This window comes from Triticum aestivum, chromosome 3D (genome assembly GCF_018294505.1).
Source record: "Triticum aestivum cultivar Chinese Spring chromosome 3D, IWGSC CS RefSeq v2.1, whole genome shotgun sequence".
Taxonomy (NCBI): domain Eukaryota; kingdom Viridiplantae; phylum Streptophyta; class Magnoliopsida; order Poales; family Poaceae; genus Triticum; species Triticum aestivum.
Window position 1 is genome coordinate 71,584,316 of NC_057802.1, and position 22,361 is coordinate 71,606,676.

The 22,361-nt window shown below is 40.5% G+C and overlaps 1 protein-coding gene across 3 annotated transcripts; it reads right to left on the minus strand.

Annotated features, from left to right (window-relative positions):
• Window positions 1-242: 242 nt before the first annotated feature.
• LOC123077503 (uncharacterized) lies at window positions 243-20,828 on the minus strand. Of its 3 annotated transcripts, none has more exons than XM_044499781.1 (27): window positions 20,667-20,828; window positions 19,585-19,781; window positions 17,543-19,480; window positions 16,800-16,875; window positions 16,027-16,149; window positions 14,687-14,757; window positions 14,482-14,588; window positions 13,696-14,178; window positions 13,446-13,631; window positions 12,997-13,290; window positions 11,940-12,587; window positions 10,831-11,227; window positions 10,590-10,732; window positions 9,750-9,920; window positions 9,069-9,266; window positions 8,019-8,579; window positions 7,880-7,939; window positions 7,468-7,787; window positions 6,927-7,359; window positions 6,383-6,844; window positions 6,162-6,278; window positions 5,943-6,064; window positions 5,117-5,867; window positions 3,717-3,971; window positions 3,453-3,635; window positions 1,922-2,260; window positions 243-1,348 (listed from the first exon to the last, which is right to left on the minus strand). In XM_044499781.1, the coding sequence occupies exons 2-27, from the start codon at window positions 19,730-19,732 to the stop codon at window positions 596-598; spliced, it is 9,339 nt and encodes a 3,112-aa protein (XP_044355716.1). In that variant the 5' UTR covers window positions 19,733-19,781; window positions 20,667-20,828; the 3' UTR covers window positions 243-595. The 3 variants fall into 3 exon arrangements, with proteins under 3 accessions (XP_044355716.1, XP_044355715.1, XP_044355717.1); XM_044499780.1 differs by having other exon boundaries at window positions 20,415-20,799; XM_044499782.1 differs by lacking the exons at window positions 19,585-19,781; window positions 20,667-20,828 and having other exon boundaries at window positions 14,687-14,768; window positions 17,543-18,536.
• Window positions 20,829-22,361: the final 1,533 nt, after the last annotated feature.

Genomic DNA, 22,361 nt, shown 5'->3' on the forward strand with positions numbered 1-22,361 from the left:
AATACAAATCAATATCTCTAGATGCATTATGAAATTAATTTTCATACTATATAACTACAGTATTTTAGATGTTGATATTTTTTGATATAAATTTGGTCAAACTTTGCGTAGCTCGACTTCAAGCAAACCTTATACATTTAGTAAAAAGGAAACGGAAGGAGTACAAAACTTCACCTGGCAACAAACGAACAAGCTTAGAGAAACCCTGCATGGAGACTGGAAAAGGCGCAAACCACAGATCAAAATCCAGAAAATTGCATAGTTTGGATTGATACAAATATACAATGTAGCATACATTACAAACATCGTCTGTCCATGGATGGAAGAAACGGCGTCACCAGCCATGCCAGGAAAATCGTCTCTGCCCAATAGGCTGCAAAATTGACTTCCAGTTGGCGGTGTGTCCAACCTATAGGCTCAAATGCTTTATATACAAACCGGAAGCCCCAGTGGCCCCATCAACGTCACAGAATTCAGAGGAAGAGGGAAAATGGTTGCCGGGCGACTGGGCCAAAGAAAGCATGAAACATTTGCCGTTGTGCTATACACTCCTGTAAGATTTATCCACCTTTTGGAGACAAAGAGAAGAGATGATTTACATGAGAGGGAGGTATGCACCCCCATGGCCCTTCCTCAGTATCAGTGGCCCGGCGTTCTCAGGGACCTTGTCCAGAACCGCATTGCAGCCCTCAAGGACATCGCTGAACCCAGTCGCCAGAGTTGCCAACTGCAGCCTCAGCCTCATATCCCTCGTTCGACGCAGCAGGCTCCTGAATGATCTGCCGAGATGCTTTCCCCATTCAGCAGGCAAGCCTCCAGGCGAAAGCCAGACTGAGAAGTGCGACTGGTCGCCCCTGGCTGCAACCTCTGCCCGGTAAAATCTCGCAAGCTCCACGAGCATTGGTGGATGCAGGGGCAGAACTAGTACAAATTCAGCCACAAATAGCTCGATGAGGTCGGGCTTCAGCATCTGGTTCCAGAAGACTGGTGCCCATTCCATTGGCTGATTTATGCTATATGCTTCAGCAACAATGAGGGCCTCCTGGAACCTAGATTGATCCACGAAAATTCGGCGCGCATTGGTTTCTGTAAGACCAATCCATACAAGATCAGGTATTCGGATCTGAAGAGATAGGAGAGAAGCACGAGCGCAAGCACGATGTGTCCTTTGGCCAGCGTCAATTGTTGAAAGAATCTCAGCCGTCTGTACAAGGTTATGCATAGCCTTAAGGAGCTCATCATTCCGTCGTTCCTTATCATGCCGATCTAACCAGCTTTCCATGTACTGCTCTGCACGCGACTCAAGGAGGGAAGCCGCCTCATGTTTCATGTCAAAGTGCTTGTATACCTGCATCAGACACATATGTTGAAGGGGGCATAGCGAAACAGCAGAAAGACCTATCTCGTAATGATGACAGCCAAGTTGTAAGGAAACACCGCAAGTATGATGGAAACCAAAATCACGAATTCTTGTATATTTTTTGTTCTTCATGTAGTTGCACAGATGGTTCTGGCCCCCAAACAAGCTACTACTGCTCAGTACATTTCTGTTCCATACTAATTAAAAACTGGCATGGCATGCTGCTAATCAACAGATTTCATTTCCGCCTCGTACTAATGGAAACTGCCATGATAGGCTGCTAATCAACAGATTTTATGCTTCAGCAAAGCAATAGATCTAGATCCTGAAAAAGGGTTTGCTCAACGTTTGTATATATTGGGTTAACTTTCTTATGTTGGATTTTCCATCTATTCTTTACAAAATAATTAACACAAAACACAATGATACCCTGAAGTGTTTATGTGGTTAACGAAGTTTTTTTTACGGAATGTGCTAAACATGTCTTTGGACCTAAATCTACTCCCATTCTACATTTACAGATTTGAGAGAGAGAGAGAGAGAGAGAGAGAGGACATATACCAGAGACAGAGCTTCATCATCATTTGGGTTGAAATGTTTCAGTGATGTAATAACAGCCAACCTAAACCCTCGAACTGATGCAGGTGCCACTGTGGCTGTGTCAGTGGAAGAATACTTTTGAAGTAGCAACTCCAATTGGCCATTTTCTATAAGGATGGAAAGGATGAAGCTCAAGGAGTGAAAATTGCTCACTCCAGTTATCAAGCGAGCTAAGCAAGAAAAATCCCCCTCTGAAACATATGAATCCACTCTATTGGCTGCAAATGTGACGAGAACATCCACACCATCAAGACAAGAAGATGACATGTAGAAGTGATGTGACAGTATAAGGAGTTCAACCTGCAACAACATTTGGCATGGACTTAGAGACGGTAAAGAAATCAGCAAATTCTCAAACCAAACCTGAACATTAAAAATACTGAAATAAATATAATGCACAGCTCATATAAAAAGTATAGCTTGACACTGCAAATGTCATTTGAATAAGGTTCTTCACTTCAACATATTAGCTCAATCACGAGAGAATGGGTACAGAAGAGCTTAGAAAACCACCGGTTACCGGCCCAGAAACCAGAACTGGACGGTTGCAGTTTTTCTGACACCCGGTCCCACACTTCAAAGCCCTAGCTCAGCACTTAAACCGCATCATCTCTTACGTTTAACTACAAATGTTCAAAAAATGGCACGAAAGTAGAACACCATTAGATGGCAGAAACCCACATTCCAGTTTCATCTCCACATCACTCCACAACACAAACACCACCATCCAGCAGACACACCTCCTTCACTTGTCTCTGTGCCCCATCCCCGCCAAAGTTGCAGGCACCAGCAGCACTCACCAGCCGCCTGTCTGGCTGCATTATCAGTACCTCAATGCCCTCCAACACATCTGCCTGGTGTTGGCAGCTCAACACCCCACTGCCAAACTACCTCCCATATACAACTCATTGTCACACACACATACAGTTAGTATTGTTCGCCAGCCCCACCAGACTATCCTAACACCCAAGATGCTGGAGGACAGGTTAACCATGAAAAACCTCGGTGTGCACCCCCCAGTGTAGCTGACATACCATCTCCACACATCACTCTGTTACATCACCTCTCTAGGCCAGTTACCGCCAGTCCAGGGGATGGAAGGAATACTTGCAAAGTTTGAATCTTCTATATCTAAATAGCTAGCCCCCACTAATCTATTTCTCTCAACATGCAAGCATGCCACCTCAGCATGCAACATGCATAGGAAAAGACCCACTTTAACATGCAACTATGCATAGGAAAAACCACACGTCAACATGCATGATAATTTTCAATCAATTATGCTATTTACATTTAATAAGAACTTTACAAATACACAATAAATCATATGTATTCTTAGTTTTAGTTTTCAAATTATTACTCTAAATATTCATGTTCCATACAACCAAATCTTATTGAACTATATTGCAAAACATTCCCACAACAACGTGCGGGGTATCATCTAGTAAACTAAAAAAACTGAAACCAGATAAAAGAACCAGAGCACACAAACCTCACAAGCATGCGGTACTTCATGCCCAGTCATTACCAAACGCATTAAAGCGTGGCCAATTTCTGGTTCTGATGGGCATAGTTTTGCCCACTTCAAGAAGTCACTTGATCTCCACAATAGTGGTGCAGGGCCTTCTTCTTTTTGGGAGTCCAGATAACCTCCACGATGTGCAGCTAAAAGCCCCTACAATTATTGGACGTATCAGTCAAGATATGTAACATAATACGTGTTTTCCTCACCAAAAACAAAGTGCACTGAGCAGACCTTCAGAAAGGAATCAGCAAGAATTCTTGCAATGCTAGATGCAGGCATGATGTGTGTCTCCACCAGAAATTTAGCTTCATCAAAAGAATCCTGAGCTTTCAGTGAAAGCAACTGCAGAAGTTCAATTGGCTGTTTCTCAAATGCTTCAGAAAATGGGAGTCCCAGTATTTTTGCAGTTTGCACAACTGCTATTATTCTCCTAATAAGAGCCCGTCCGCGCCCCTCGCCACATTTCACGGCTAATTTCTCCATAGCCTGAGATGAAATAACATTCTGATTGGTGGGTTGTACACTACTAGTCAACATATACCAACAAAATTTATCATACAAAAATAGCGAATCTGACATTACAACTATGGACCAAAGCAATGGCTAATATTGACCAGATCCTAGGCCTAAGCTACTAGCACTAAAAGTCACATTTTTAATTCCATGCCTGGATTAGAGACTTTGTATTCACAAGGATTGTTCAGGCCGACATGTACAAAGTCATGAAGAAACTTAAAAGCAGAATTTTCTTTCTTCAGGACGATATGTAACATTAACGAGAACAGTCTATTTCCAAAACGCAATGAGAACTTTTTCGATGTACCAAGCAACTATGTTGTAAATTCATACCAATATTTAATCTGGACGACAGTTTGCGATATTTATTGACTAGAGAATCAGCACAAGGCTGCCAGCTTGCAACTATGTTGTTTGAGAATTATTTGTATACTCTCGACATAAAGATCATTCGTTCCCAGCAAACTGCAGGCAAATATTTCTAACTCAACTACAACCATAGTGTAATCTTTACTACAAGAAAAATTGGTTGGAAAGTTGGATGAAAGCTATAGCTTTTTGACCTTATATGTAACTTTTGTGGCAAATTAAACAGTGCAAGCCCAATAAACTAGAGAAAACATATGGTGTTTCTTTCATGCGCATGGCCAGTGTTTTCAGAACATGTAAAACGCTTGTGTCATGTCAGGAGTTCATTCAATGAAAATTATGCCAAAAATAAATTGAAGCTCTCCACCCTAGTCTTTATTTGTCCATAGTCAGATCAGTGTTTTAAGAATATAAGTAACATACATGTATCATGTCAAGAGTATTCATTCTATCTATGTTAATATTATCATGCAACATGCAAAAAATAAATTGAAGCTCCGCCCCAGAACCCGTACACTGGATAGAACACCTGAGCAAATGTAAACATGCATTACATCTATTTTCGTGTTTGACGATATTGCTGTTCTTTGTGCCTTTTTCCAGAAGAGGAAAAATTGCAAGCAGACATATTAAACTGTAATTTAACTTATTATGTTTAACTAATATAAATAATAATTGTTGACATATGGTGGTCATTGTTGTTAACAGAAACTTCTGGCAAAATGAACGCAACAGTATAACCAAACCTGTGATGGATCAATCATATTGCTGCCACTTGCAATCTGGAGAGATTGAAGTATTGAAAGGGCTTCTGTGTCAAAGGATAATAAATTGATCTCTCCATCACCGCCGTTATTTGCAACTCTTAACGCAACATCAACAAGGACAAGTTCTTCAGGAACATATGATGGAGATAACTTTTGTTGGAGTTGCTTAGCTGCAGTTATTTGCCCAAATTCTAATAAGGAGAGCACAGCCTTCTCCATATCTGCAGGCCTGACATGTTGCTCCCAACCAGACAGAGACGCTTCCATCTTTGCAAATTCCTCTTCAGATAGTAAATTTCTTGCTTGTTCTCCAATCTTAGAACGAAAGAAAACTTTAGAATTATCATCAGAATCATTGGTGCTACTTTCAACATTATCAGTGACACCTCGTCTAAGTGGTAGATTTGTTTTGCCCCTTCGCTTTGCTCTTGCATTATTTGTTGTTGTTGCTTCACTGTTATATTCAAAGAGTTGCAAATGTTGATGGTGTGATAAGTTATTGTCCCTCATACCATTTCTTTCTGCAGCTTTCATGCTTGGCAAACTCATACTACTGTCTATTTTTGTGATGACATCAGCAGTCTGTTCTATAATGCTGGTACTGTTTCCAATAGCTGGACTCTGAGAAACAACAGAAGATTCGCCATCAGCCTTAGAGTGAGTCTCTGACTCGACTGCCAGGAGCCAAACCCTAGTCTCAATTTCCCGGAGAAGATGAAGAGGATATACCCTGCAAAAAATGCATATGTCGGTAAGAAGAAGATACGAATGAGCATACATCAATATAGGTTACAAGGGATCTTACGGAGAGGATTTAGTAATAGTTCCAGTAAGCCATTGTAAAGATAGCAGAAGTATTTCATGAAGCTCTCGTGCTGGTATCTCTTTCCCTAATGCCTCAGCATGCTTAAGGAAAAATAATCCAGCCTGCACACATAATTGAATAGGCATTACCATCACACGGAATTTACAGGGATAAGAGATCACATATGCATTTCACTGATTCAATCATCAAATACGGTACCTGTAAAGGTGGCAAAGAATATCTCATGAAAAGCGACTGACAGTGGCCCCACAAAGCTGCACGTTCTTGTGGAATATCCCAGAGAAACTCCTTCCATTCGGCAACCATGGCTTCTGCCTGAGACAATGGACAGGTGGATATCAGCATAAATCATAAGATATTAGTGAGTAGAAATTAAATTATGAGGCATAGAGAAACTTAAGGATAAAACGTTACAAAACCTGTGATTCCGTCACATGATCAAAAGTAGATTCCCAAGCTATGCCACTCGACTCCAGTTGCCTTGCCCAAGTACGAGCGTCCTCCCATCGTCCATCCTTCTCTAATGCTGCCAGGAGAGAAGCATCATCCATGGAATCATTCCACTTGTAGATATCACCATCTTTGCATAAGGACGGTTCAGCCAGATTGATTTTCCAATAACTGCGGCCGAAGTAAGCTGACGAAGAACCACCATCTGCAAAATCAACCGCTGCAAGGAGCTGTAGCAAACACCTCTTCTCATAAAGTGATGGACAGGTTGAGAGTACTGCATCTGCGGCTTTTACAGCTGTAGCAACTACCCATCCTGTTATTGATGATGCTTCTTTGAATGAGTTTGATTGAGAGGCTTCATCTTTTATCCTTGCTGAAAATGATGTCAAATGTGCAGAAGCCTCGGACAAGCGCATTTGACAAAATGCCTTCAAGGTAACACAGACAAAATGCTCATGTTAGTTGGTATACAACTAGCAAAATATATAAATGGCCTGTTTTTATACTAACCTGAAGAGAACGAATGAAGGGGAGAAGGGAGCAAGATGGCAGAAACAAGTCAAAGGATCGAAGTAATGGTAGAAACAGCTGTTGTTCACACAGCACTGCTACTATACTTGATAAAGATGCAAGCCTCTCATCAATATCAACTGGAATTTCAGTCTCTTCAGAGGTGGGCTTTCTTCTTTCCTGCTGAGCATCAATATCGGAAGGATTGGAAGTTGCAGTACCATTTGGCCCACTTGCGATGTCCAGCGAAAAACCTGATTTGAAGCTATCTGGAGAGGCCTCCAAGAACCGTCTCCGCTTTGGATTCTTCCTGTTGTAACGATATTCAACATTCCTACTCACGCTTGGCAATTTATTTGTGACCTCAACAGCAGATCCAACATTCTTAGCTACTTTAGAGGAAATACCATCCACCTTGATTAAGGACAACTCCCTGAAGACAAGAAATAGATGCCAACACAACAAAATTACACAACAAGAAGAGCAATGAATCTTGCAAAATGTCGCATGCATCAAACCCCTACAATGCTCAATGTATTACCTTGCAGCTGTAATCTCAAGCCAAAAGCTTAAGCATGAGAGAAGAGTTACATCTGGAAAGCATGACGCAATCAACGCCAATAAAGACCACTGCATTTGTTTCGCTTTATTCAGAAGTGCCTCCCCAGGGTTCTTTTGCTTTTCACAAACAGCAAGTATGCAGAAAAGTTCCATGGGGTTGTCGCCATCAACAGACAAGAAAGATGGGTCCCTACTACCTGAGGGTATATTGCTAGACGATTTCCTTCTATTTGATAACGTGTTTTTCAGAACTGTTAGTATATGAGTCCTCAATCTTGAGTCCTTTATCTCTTTGGAAGCCTGAACGCAATACCAGGGAGAAGAGATGAGAATAGTGTTTTGTCAACAAGAATTATCAATAAAACCCCTACTATTTATGGTAAGAAAAATACCACTCCGATAACAACTTCAATTGGAAAACCAGCTCTCTGTGCTTCTGTTAGAAAACCAACCTGCCAAAAGCATGATCATCAGTGGGAGGACTTAAAATAAATAACATACCCACAAGACAAATAAAAAATGTGTCAGTACCCAATCATTGTCATTGGCCAGTAAAGCCAGATATTTTGTACTTAAAGGGAGATGGTGCGCCAGACAGAATTCTGTAACCAAATTCCAATGTTGGCTGGCTTCATTTTGCTGCGACCGGTAAAGAGATGCATCACCAATGCCACTCAAAAGCCAAAATCCACAGGTTCTACCTTCGTCTAATAATGGCAAACTTGCTCGTTCCAGGTGCTCCAGTATAGCAATAAGAGGCTGTGATGGTTGTTCCCTTTTGGGACCCCTAGAGGTTTGCTTCTGCTCTAAAATCTGAAGATGATCAGACTGGACATAATCTTCAGCTAATGCTCGAGCAAGAGCAGGAGCTATATCAGCCCCATGGGAGAGCACATGTAACCCAGAGCTCCTTGGTGAAGATAGCTCACTTTGTTTATTTTGCTGAGCCGAGTTATAGTAGGAAGAGATGCGCTGAAGAGCAGCAATATCTAGACAGAGCATGTTAGTACACATGCCACATAGTTCCAACAGGAATGTGCAGGAAGCAACCAGTGTGGAGTCCTCGAAGTTTGTGATAGCTAGTGGAGCCACCTGGAGAAATGATAACATATTGCAGCACACCCAAGAAAAAAGCATTAGAATTTTAAATAGAAACTCAAAAAATTATTTCCAAATTAACAAATAGTATATGGAACTTCTTCCCGAAGCTTATGTTGATTATATGTTCTGCCATTTAGGCATTCAGCATTCTTGTAAATGGTATCAAAAGATAAAACTGGGGTAAAAATAAACTTTGGCATATCATATCCAGGAAAAGATTTGGATTATCGCCACCTCTAAGTGACCAATGGCTACTATCTGTATAAAGTAGCTCTTGATTATATGCCCATCTCTACCTCCACTAGAAGCCCAAACTCTCCAATATTTATTCATCTTAGTGATCAGAATAACAAAAACTGAATGATGATGATAACTAGTCTATTCGAAGAGTAAGTTTTTCAATCAGGGCGTAAAGTTTTGATGGATACTGGTATAACTAGTTGTTCGAGAGAAAAAAACAAGTCAGAAACATGAACATACCGATAGAAGAACTGATCGTTCAGTTTGACTTAAAGGGGCTAGGATCAGTTGTACATCTGCTTGAACATCAGACTGTGTGGAGATCACTTGGCGCGCATTGGCCGATTTTAATTGCGAAGCTCTTTTACCAAGAAGATGCCTGAAAGCTGCTAGTGCTCGACCACGGTGCAAATGATGCTCCACCCTCAAGTCTTTCTCCTGAAGGGAGGAGTGAACTAATAATGAAATTACTGCTTTGGAAATAAACGCTATAATACGGTGAGAGAACACAACCAAGACTGGGGGCGATGACCCTAAGTTCAGAATATTACATGCAGTGTGAATTTAAGAAATAGTACTCCCTCCGTCCCAAAATAAGTGTCTTAACCTTAGTATAACTTTGTACTAAAGTTAGTACAAAGTTGAGACACTTATTTTGGGATGGAGGGAGTATATGCTAGTGGTGGGCTTATGCTATATGGATAAGCATCCTCCGCACTAGCCCTTGCCAGGATCAAGTATGTATATCTCCTATTCTTGACCAGTGTCCAAGTATGAGCACTAGCATACATTCAACATAACAAAACAAAATTCTGTTGCTCTAAATAGAGAAGTAACATGGCGCAAAAGTTATGCAAGAAAGAAAGCAAAGAATCTGTTCTCAATAATGTACTAAGTACATTAGTACAAGCTAGAGTGTACCTCAAGGGAAGAGTATAGTTCTTCTTCAACACTTTTTTGAATGGATGCTTCTAAGGACAACGCATTGGTTTCACTATATCCAGTGGTATTGTATATGTAATCAGTGACACCATGAGTAAATAACTCTTCAGATGACGGTGCACTCGATAGCAGTTGCATCCCAAAAGGGCCCTGATCACAGATTGTGGTCAATTAAATAAAATAGAATTATCCTGCTACCAATGCTGCTGGAAGATCAAGATTTACATGTACACAAAATATATATACGAGGGAAGTAAGTTTGGCATCTCAAAGGCCCTTACTGCTTTTAAGTTAGCCTTGCATGTCTCAAATCTTATAGTGCTTTCCTTACATGGTAACCGATAATCACACACTCTATTAAACTAAGATTTTTCTAATACATAATTACAGTACACTGGTATAGAAGTGATCTTTTTTAAAAGAGACGATGTTATAGAAGAGACTGAAAGGGGGCTAAGACACATTTGCCAAACAGCTTATGTTGTTGACTTTGGTCCACTGCCCTTGGGCAATTAGGCGTAAATTGGAACACAAAAACAGTGCTGTGTTGGTAACATTCTTGAAAGAGTGATTACTGTTTTAAATACTTCCATAGAGAAAAACTAAGATACTGAGAGAAAACACAACTGATCCACCACAAGTGCTTTGGAACATCCGAAAAGATTTGTTCCAGAAGGAAAGGAACAATTCGCATGTACTTACATCATAAGAACATAAAGTCAACTAATGTCATATGGGGTAGAACTAATGCTTAATGATACCAATGCTGGAATTCAGAAATGTTAGCTGCAAGATGCTATCCAGAAAGCAGAAATAAACCTGTTCAAATAGTTGGATTAATCTTCTAATAGACTTTGGAAACCAACACGGGAGCATTTGCAACAATGAAGTGTCTCCTCCAGCAGAGGAAAAAATGCTATAGCGCCAGCACAAGTAATCTGACATTGCGGATTTTCCAGAAACTGAAAAAGAAAATGAATTTATTCTGTTTTATTAAGAAAGGACATAGTGAGTAGTTGGCTTCAAAACTAATAAGGGAAAAAAGTTGTATTTTGATTACCATTAGTTGGAGAATAATTTAGACAGCCATACCCATCTTGCCCAAAACAGGTGGAACGAAGTGTCTTCCATAGGGTTGGAAATTGCTGGAGACAATGACCTAGGTTCTCTAACGTGCACTGAGAAGACAATCCACGATTTCTGTTCACACTACCAGTGCATATGGACTTTTGAATTGGTGGTGAAGCATACATTAAGGTAGCTAGTGCAGACATTTCCCCAATCCGTTCAGCCATATCATCAACAGTATATAATATCTCATCTATCTCAATTGCAGTTAGATTGCCATGATTAACCATTTTCAGTGACAGATTCCAACGGGCGTTAGAAAAGGATGCCTCGTACTCATAACCTTTGACTCTGGAGAAGAGTAACCATTGTGCCCACTTGCAATCACCCTGAGAAATTTCATGACATAATAACCAAGTCAGAATAATTTTTTGTTAAACTGGGAAAAGGTTGAGCAGCTTAATCTTATATCTATAACATAAGGCAGTATTATAAGTACTTTGTCTACCACTACTGGACTAGTGACCATAAATTATAACATCATGTTCATAGTATCAGCAAACAGACAAAGCCAGGTCGGCCAATAATAGTTTGTATTACCACCATACTAGCTGGTCTAGAAGATACTGGGTATGGAAGTGTTAATATGCAGGGTAGCAAGTATGACAAAAAATTAATTGGTCCTCTATTAGACAGAGCAAATTTGCAGAGAGAAGGCGCAACTGGTCACTTGCCAGGAAACCAGAAAAAAACAGGTGAGAAGCATGCATATGCAGATTCTCACTGAAATGGAATGTTTGGCAACTTGAACTTCAGATATTTTCCAAAGAATAATGTAAAACCAATTAGCATGCAGGAATCATGGAAAATTTGAACAGGAGCAAACTCGCCATACTTAAAAACTTGACTCCACATAAACACTAATCATGTAACAGCAAAATTATCAAGTGCGTATCCTAACAAAAGAAATAAGTTTATTTGAAACAACCAGCTGATTCCACTGCTAGGGGTCACAAAATTAGCAAGTTTGGTAGGTTTAAATCAGAGCTGAGCACAAAGAACTCCAAATATCATAAACTAAAGGGATGCAGTATGACTTACTGCGGCTTCTTTGAGCAAAGGAATAGAGTCCTCCCCGAGAATCAAATTGCAGTTGTCCAGATAGAGATCGAGTAGGTATGGAGAGTCATATTGCACACAAAAACGGATGACTAGTTTATGCAATGCTCTTTCACAAGCCTGGTGACGTTCATCATCTGGCATCTCTGAAGCAATTAATGGCATAGAAGCTTCTTTCTTGGGGCCTATCTTGGCTGTATTAGTAAGTATGCCAGCTCGAGCAAGTAAAGGTATAATTTCGGTAGTACTTTGCCAGTACTCTTTCATAAAGATGTGTTTCTTTGCCAGTTGTTCCTGCATTAGCATTCTCATCCATGATGTTGATTCATGATTAGACAAGGATCTGAATATTTTGACATGTGGTACTTCCATACAAACAGGCTCTAGCTCCTCTGAGTCACATATATACATTTTATAATCAGGGACACTGACGTCAGACACAATGCTGTAACCAGCTCGTGAATTGTCCACATTAATGCTAAGTATCCCTTCTAGAAGTACACTGTCAGGAATCATGTCCAAGAGTTTGCAGACTTCCCCCACATCATCATGAGCAACAAAATATTCAAACTGAGATTCCCATGGGAGGTCCGATTGAGCAGAGATATGACAAGGCTGGTCCAGTATTATCTAAAGAACATACAATAATAAGAATCTTAGGACCATAGTTAAGAAAATAAGTAATACAAACCATAATCCAGAGTTTAGTGCGCTTTATAATCTATTCAACTGGCCAAAAATATTGCCATGGCTAATCAAATGGCACATCATAAACATTTTCAATGCAAACAAAAGAACAATGCAAGGAAAAAAAAAGGCAGAATCAGTAGTGTGACAAACTCTTCCATGCTCACTTCATTTTATAGAGAGAAAAAAATGCAAAAAACACTTGATTTTATAACTAATAGTAACTAGTAAGAGCTAACAGAACAAGAAATTCCTTTGCACTTTTGTAGATGATGAGCTACAGCACATGGTTATTATCGGAAAGAAGGTGTAATCCCCCAGTTAACAAGTGAAAGGACAAGTCATGACTTACGCGGTCCACAGTTCTTTGATCCCAAGCATCAGACCACACAGCAGCACACACCCAATATCCATCAGAAAGGTTGCTTTGAGAGAACTCCTTTAAATCAGCGTAATCGTTAACGTTCACCCAAGAACCAAGCACAGCTCCATCAACATCACCACATTCAATAGCAGGGTGGTTACGAATATGGAGAGCAAGCACTGGTTTATCTTCCCCTGGAAGTGTAACAATATTTACAGCATCATGAATAACGTTCTCCCTGCCAAGATATGTGTCCCAGAAGCTGCTGCTTGGGTAAAAACGCTTTTCCACAAAAGAAAAAAAGGTTGATCAGTGCAGAAACAAACAGCGCGCAAACATTTATTTTCTTTCTATGTGTTAAAAATGTATTACAGAAACAAAATATATTGTAAGAACAGAATTTTTTCAATTAGCTAAAACAGGATGCAGAAGCAAACCTCAATCAGTGCTAAGGTCTCCAACATCTTCCACTCATTTGATCGCAAGTACCCACGCTGTTTCATCTCCTCGGCTATTTGTAGCCTAAGTGACCTTCTGACAGTACCTTGCATAAGTTGTCTAAGGTCCGACTCTATGTCATCTCCTAGTCTTTCTAGTGTAGCTACAGCCAGTCCACTTTCACCCTGTAAAATTATGTGTTAGACTTCAGGAAGTGATGGGGAGACACATTTTTAAGCTATGGGTTACCTTCATTAACAGATCATAAACAATGGATCTTCCTATTTCATGAACTTCGGAGAAAACGTCATCAAAATCATCACCAGAACATGATTCCCTCTGGCGCAACAGTTGAAGCTGAAGAACTGCCAACGGTAGTCGACCAGATTGTAGTGCTTCACCGACTATAGTTTTCAAGTCAAACTTATTCATTTCCCAACGGTTCATCATATCCTTGATATTTCCTTGAGTAACCGGTCTTCCAACTTGAGTGGTTCTTTGATCAGTGTCAATGTCATTAGTAGTAAGGGAGGATTCAACTGGCGTTAATGCTAACAGCCTGTTACTACCAGGAACAAACTCAAATGCAGTAGATGCTGATCCTTGTCTGTCAGGAGCATCTAAACCAGCTGACAGTCCTGGTGAAACACCATCCACTACAACAACTGGGGATGGAGAATCATTTTGTAGTACTTCTTTGCCTATTTTCAGTGAGTTTTTATCATCTCCTTGCTACAAAGAATAACATACCAAATAAGGGTCCATTAGTCTATATCAGTAGGGTCACCCCTGCTGTTTCTGCAAAAAAAATTGAAGACAAATTTAAGGACAGACCCAGTGCTAGAAGCTCCCACACCAGGTGGGGTCTGGGGAAGGATTATACGAGGCAAGCCTTACCCCTGCACAGTGCAATGCAGAGAGGCCGCGTTGAACCCAGTACCTCTTGGCACAAGTGGGGAGTACTTCGCCACTGCGCCAGGCCTGTCCTTCCATTTGAAGATAGACTAATTGTAAAAAACAGCTATAATTATTTACCATCCGGACTGAATTCTGGTTCTTTGCAGTGATTCGGCCCTGGATACTTCTAATTACTCCCAAAAGGAAAGCCATTTCATGAAGCTTTACTGAATTGGCTGGCATGTCTGGGGAAAAGATAAATGAAAAGGAATAATCTCACAGATAACAAAGTGTGTGGGCACGTGCGTGGACATGTGTGGGTGCGCGGGAGAAGAGTTGTAACCTTTCTTTTGCTTAAGTAGCCCATAAGCCTTGATTGTTCTCGTTGCAAAGCGGACTGCTAAAACCATTAACCTGTTTTCACACTGTAAGCTTACAAATTACATGAAGCTAAAAGCTACAAGTATGTAACATATTGCAAGCTTGGTCATGGTCAACTGAAAGTATAACTAAAAGAAAGAATATAAGCTGCGCCTCCTTGTGGACATGTTCTAATATGTTCCACGGCAATTTGAAGACATGTCAACATCACATTACATTCAGTTAAATGCCACAACATAGATTTCAGTCCATTTGCACTAGATCATCAAATTATTTTTCTTGTATAAGCTTTGCAGGATGACAGAAAATATCAAAGCATTTTATGTTACATCTAAATTACTAAACAAAAACTTAAGTGTATACCATTCCAACTTCCACCCCATTTTCTGTACACGCGTTATTCTTGACCATACAATAAGATTGTATCTAATTAAACAGTATATATCTGAAGCATTTCCTGCCTTCCATGATATTCCACATGTAAACATTCTTTGACGAGACACAATACAATATACCCCCTCCATTCCAAAATATAGTGCGCCCGCGCTTCCCGAGGTCCAACTTTGACCATAAATTTAATCAACGAGACCGACTGCGGCGGGAGAAAAAATTGTATAATTGAAAACTTCTTTCGAATACGAATTCACTGATATAACTTTTGCTCCCGCCGCAATCGGTCTTGGTAGTTAAATTTACGGTCAAAGTTGAAGCACGAGGATAGAGGAAGCACTACATTGTGGAATGGAGGGAGTACATTTGAGTTACTTTAATTATTTTTATGAAAAAAATAAGGAGAAACATTTTTGTTTCGGTGCAACTAATTTATTCAGTTAAAAAAATGATGAATGTCTGAAAGTTCTGCTAATACTCTGCTTCTGCTCATGAATTTACCTAGTAATATGCAGCTCATGTCATTCCCTTGCAGAAGCAGGTGAAGATAATGAAAGATTGAAATGAATCATTCTTCTTGTAGGATTTAAAATGAACTCAATCCAATACAAATTGGTGCAATGAAGCTTAAGGTTTTGTGTTTGTCTAAATTAGAGAATATATTTATATCATTACTAGGGCACAGGGCAATGAATCCTTAATTTCTTGGGTACCCACCCAGTACTTACTGAGGTCAATATCTAACTGAGTTTTTGTATGTATATTACAACATAAACAGATAGCGAAAAGCATGTTTCCAAGAAAGATTGTTTTTACAGAAGAATCCTAATTTACGAATATGGCTTATAATTCATGATAAATACTCCATCAGAGAAGAAATATACTAATCTTAAAAGAAGAGAAGAAATATACTTGGATGACACTGCAGCCTCATGATCACTTCTTGTGCTACATAATAGCCGATAAACAGATGCCAATAGCAGTTGCAAAACACCTTCTTCTGCAAGATCAACCTCCGCGAGCATATTCAACGATCTAGAAATGATTAATATTAGAAAATTGTGCATACTGATCAGTAGAACTGAGAAGAATTCACACACACACACACACACACACACACACACACAAGGTAGGTGAGGAATTAACTGAAAACTACATTCAACAAAATGAGACAAGATTCGTAGACAAAAAACATGCTTACAGCGTAAAGTCAGAAGTAAGTATACACATATAAATGCATTGAAACTTGGGAGTTACATGCAACCATCTATTTCCACCTTCGAACTTCGGAATAAACCTAAGAAATTCTTATAAACGGAACTCTTTCATCTAGATATTCAAATTCATTCCTAAAAGATCAAATATTTTATCAGCCTCCAAATAGATCATAAAGGTAGGTAAATATAGATAATTAGTCTTGCCATTCTTGTACGATTCATTTAACTATGGAGATAGTTTCCACTGTATACTGAAATTCTACTTTAAACCAATACTTGGACTCCAAGCAATAGTACTGATCCATCGGAATCGTCAAGAAACATGACCATGAACTACGTTGTGAATGTTCCAACACAAATCTAAGAAAACGAGGACTTGGAAGTAACTAAGTAAGAGCTATGAAGTTTAAGCTAAACTAATAACAATTGAAAATTAATTTTAGCCCAGAAAATAATTGAGGATCTTACTGCTCCAGATCATTGATATTTGTGTAATGCAATGACAATTGCACCCAGCGCAACCTAGAGATTTTCATGTCCCATCCTGCCAATGCAATAAATAGTATTAGATCATATGACGCTTTTCTCTAAAGATATAATAGCTGCACAGAACATCCAAACCATCAGCATCCAGGAGGTCTATCATTCTCAGCAGCCGGACTATCAAATATTTATGCATATATAATTGGGGAAATACACATCCATTGAAAAGGTTAAGAAGATTATTGCTTGTTGGATAGTTGCCATAGAAAGATATATGAGCAAAATGCATTACCATTTCTGTTAATAAATATACATCATGTTCAGGTACTGGTCATGCTATTGAAGCTGATCATTGTGACTAACACCAGCACGGTGCACGATTCCAGCAAATGCTGATTGACCAGTCACCTAGATCGGTATTGATTAACATTAACCAGATGAAAAAACTGTATAATGTGCGTGCATGGCAGTAACAATCTTGCATATAATGTTTACTGCACAAACATTTTTTAGCTTAAAAGTGGAAGCAAATTTGAGCTATTCTTTCAATCGTGATAAAATGATTGATCATGCCCGCAAAATACGTTTGAGTGGCAGGACACAGCATAGGACAGGCCACTCCGTAACTGAAATACTGAACTGGGTTGTTAGAGCTAACCGTAGTGAGACTAGCAGAACGACAAACAGGACGAAAAAATAAAGACAAGGCCAACTGAATGACAACGCACCATTCTCCCAGCAGAGCCTGTCTGCTAATGAAGGTCCTTCATACAACAATGCTTTATCCAAAACCTCTATTTGCCAGGCCTCCAATCTTGTTCGGAGTCTATTTACTGACAACAAATTCAGAGCATTGCATGCACTACCACCAGAAAAACCTGGTTGCCAAAATTGAGAGGCATCGATACGAGATGAAAAAGACGATACAGACACTGATGGAAGGACCACAGAAAGGTTATCCTGCGAAACCAAATACAAATATCCCTGAAAGGAGCAAACAGCAGATTCACCAGCAAAAGAAAAATCCTTCTGATATGGGAGGCTCCTGTCCAGAAAACCAGCATCAATATCTCTCTCGTCAAGTGAACATGAAGCCATAAGCAACTTCGTGTGAATAATTTTAACATGCTTATTTCCCTCTGCATTGCAACTTCTAAAGATCCTTGTCAGTCCAAATGGTGAGAGGCTTATTACATTCTCCTGTGATCTGCATGGAGGAAGGACTACTCTTCGCACATGAGCAGAATCCGCCATTGTGGAAGGATAAGTTACCACATCTTTCATTTGTGATGTAGTACTGAAACCACTTGGCCAGCTATCCACTTGATTTTCATTACATTTACAGTATTTTCTTCTTTTCCTAGCTCTGACGACACCAGCATTGTCTCTATCTGAAAAATCATATACCATTTTGTCTGGATTAAGTGACCCTTGTCTAATTGGCTGATGACTGCAAAATGTTTGACTCCCGATCTCATGACCAGCAGTTTCCCAGGCAGCAAAATTATTGCCATAATGATTTATAGAAGGCTGGTCAAACTTTTCATGTGCATTGGCTTTGAAATTTAAGATATCGTCAGCATAGAACACATAGACTACCCCAGCCTCATCTACAGCAGCAACAAGTGGAGAATGTGGTGCCAAAACTAACCTCTTGAACATTCTGCCAACGACATTCCCAACACAGGTGCTTTCTCCTACATTTGTTACAGTGGCCGAAGGCATCTCCAGATCTATTCTGCACCGATCAAGAACACTAAACGAGCTGATAGGGTGACCAGTTTTCGCATTCCAAATGGCAACAAAACCCACTGCATTAAGGGAGGCAAGAAATATATCTGACAGTTGGAAATCGACCCACTGTGGATTAGGCTCCACATCATCATATGCAGTCTGAAGGTCTACCACAAAGTTCCACTGTATACCCCAATGGTTTAGCTCAAGGATAGCCACCAAAATATTTTTGGCGTTGTGTTGATGGACCTCGCAATTTACTGATTCATTAGGAGTTAAGACTAAACCAGTCAAATAACCGGAAGAGCTAGGCAAAACTTTTAAACATTCCCACTGGCAGCTGCATGATGCTTCAGCTACAGGTACATGACTTGGAAGATCCTCAGGAGATCCACTGTCAGTTTCCATCCTAGTCTTCATAGCACAACTGCTTAACCAGAATTTCAGAAAGGACAAAGTAATATCATATATGCTAAATGATACCACCACTGCAGAATGAGGCAATGAAGACTTCAGAGGAAATCTGGCTTGGTATTTTCCATTGCAAACAGATGCACTGATTGTAGTCAGAAAAGAGCGAAAGCGGTTCCTTGCACCCGACTCGCCATCCTCCGGCAGTGAGCACTTGGTAGGAAACCATTCTTTCCACTCCCCATGCAGCTCTTCAGTATCACAATTGACTGTTACTGCACTTTTGTCAGAATGACAAAACGCATGAACTGTGATAGAATCATCACTAGATAAAACAAGAAATTCACTGAAAGCCGGAACCTCAAGTTGACTAGAAGCATCACAGCAGTGTCCCCATGCTAAAGACTTCACTCTGGGAATAGAAGAAAAACACTCAAACACTGGCAAGCTACTATCTGAGAGAGCCATAGGTGATTCAACTTGTGATGGTTGGACATTGACAGTTGACAGAACAAGATCGCCTGGGTTGTAAAATCATAATCAGTAGAAAAAACAATAAGAGGAAGGAGATGATGATGATGAGCAAAGGAATATTAGAGCATAAAGGAAAGCAACAAAGCTTCACCATGTTCCGAGAGCAGTCCAAACAGGCGCCTTGTAGGAGAAATGGACGCTTCCCGGAATTTCGATAGTTCAAGACAGGGATGCAAGCTTTTCCATTTATATAACTGCAGTACAGTAGGCCCACCCTCCATCTCATAAGATATGGGCATCGTTATTCTGCACCGGTTCACCTGCTAATGGTGGCAGCAAGCAACATCTCTTGCAAAAATAGAAAGAGAGTTAGCCAACATAATACAGAATAGGAAAGCTTCAAGCAAAACATTATAGCTCGCTCTTGCATATATACCAACACTACTCGCTAAATATATAGCAGTTCGCTATTTCAAATAGTCACTAACCTAAACAATCCAATCTGAAAATGATTGCTCTTTGGAAAATAATACTCTGAAAATGACTGAGCGACCAAAAATTTAACAGGACAATTTGGGCCGAATTTTTTTTGTTTTCCTTTAAAAATATCATAACCGAAGCAGAGAATTGCAATAAAACAGGAGCAACGATGGGACAAAAAAAATGCCTGCAATGTGCTAAAATGAAATAGAAAATCAGCTCGAGGTCTGGGGGCAACTAACAGATGTAGCATCCAAAATGACAATTCATATGATCAGGCAAGGGCAAAGTAGGCTCGAGATCAGACTAAAACCAAACCATGGAAGGGAATCAAGTCCCTCGACTTGATTAGTTCATTGACTAACGAAGTTTCAGCAGAGGTAAAATTCGCTACTGTTACCGCGGATCTAGATGATGCCCCGAGCGTGCACCAGCACACCCCAAAATCGTGAAGGTCGGTGGGATTTCAACTAATCGCGTGGATGAGAACAGCCAGCATACCTCAAACCCCAATGGCCGGACTGGGAAGGGGCGGAGGCAGCAGGGACGCGCTGCCCCGGCGAGGAACAGCGGGGACGGCGGCTGCGGCGGCGCGCGTGCCAGGCGGGAGGCGGGGGCAGGGGCCGTGGGGGATGGGATTGAGGCGTCGGCGGTGACGCTGGGGTAGGGCGCGCTGGTAGACCACGGGGGAGACTCCGCGGGGGCGGGGGCGGGGTCGCGTCTGAGGGAGACGCGGCGGGCGAGGGAGCTCACCGCGTGACCCGGCGAGCGGCTCCCCGGCGACGCGGCGGTGGTCGTGGCCGCCAATTTCTCGCTGTCTGTCAGCGTCTGTGTCTCTCCGTGCGGGCAGTTGCCCCTCCCCCTCGCTCAGCTTCTTTGGCTTCGTGTTCGTTCGTGCGACGGGACACGGGACATCGGATGCCAACGCGCGTCGGCACGTGCCGTCACGTGAGGCCGAGCTGTTTGCTGATGTTCTGTGGGCCGTTGTCGCCTTTTTCTTTTGAAGATTTGGGCCGTTGTCGCCTGTGTCGTTGTCTATTGCCTGATTGGGCTACGATATGCTGGCCTGGTTATTTCTCGTTCATTTTTTCACTCTTACTTTTTAAATTTCTATTTTTCTTTTTTCCCACTGGATTTAACTTTTCATATTTTTTATCTCCCTATACTTATTTTATTTCTAACTCATTATTATGCTTGATTTCTTTTTACTTATTTATTTTACTTTGTTTTTTATTTTCAGTAGATACATGAATGTTTTTGTAAGAGATACGTGGAAACTACCTTTAGAACACACGAACTTATTTTCAGTACATAAAACATCTCTTTAAGATATGTGATCATTTCTTTGCTATGGACAAACATTTTATTTCGATATTCATGAATATTTCTTTATAACCATTCATGGACGTTTTGTATTGACATGTGAAACCATTTTATTTTGAAATATGTGAACATTTTTTCTATTCGATATGCATGACCATTTGTTTTTATGCACATGTACTTTTTTACAACAGGAAATAAAAAAATCACATACGAAAACCTTTAAAAAATACATGGGACATTCTTTTGATATACTTGCACATTTTTTGGTACATGAACTTTTTTATTAAATTAAAAATTTCCAAAATTAGTTAAATAAATATACTTTCTGATTTATATAAACCAATAGTGTCTTTAATGGACCGCACCATAATACATTCCAAGTCATGATGGGCCACGAACTGGTTGTGCGTTTTCGCCCCTGTTGCTTGCAATAAGAGGCATATAGGTGCGACCGCCCATACGTACGATGACAATACAAGAACCTCCACAAAGAAAACATTGCATAGCTCCCATGATTATTGCATGGAGCTCTTCCTGTGGACAAATCGGTCAATGTCCCTCACCTCCTATGCGTCGTGGGGCGCGGTGGGGCGATCACCACCGCACTCGTAGCTCTATGCTAGGGCTTCGTATCCTCGTCCTTGTCGGAGAAGCGAAATATATGATGACACCTGGAATAATGGTGATTTGGTTTGTTAGGTTGGTAGCTCATGAATCTGGTCTATTAGTTCATGTGAGCTTGTTTGGGTATTTGGTTCTTCAATTTCCTACATTGATGTTCTTGATGGCGTTCTTTCACTTTTCATGGTGTTGTGACGATGAAGACGTAGACCTTCATTTTGTGAAAGCGGCAAGGCCTGAGATGAGGCATGCTTTTTGTTCTCAAGTTCCTACTCGTTATGGTAGGCGACAAAAGTGGGTTTGTAAGCCATTTTCATGTTATCTAGTAGGTATGGAAGCGACGAGCTTATCAACCATTTGCACCTGCTTTTTGGAAATCCAACGTCAAAGAAGATATCCATGTATTGTGCTTGTACTATGCCCCTCTTAATAATAAATTAGGCATGTCCCTAAAAATTGCAAATCAAGAACCAAAAAAGTGATGTTCTAGAAAGCTGCAATATT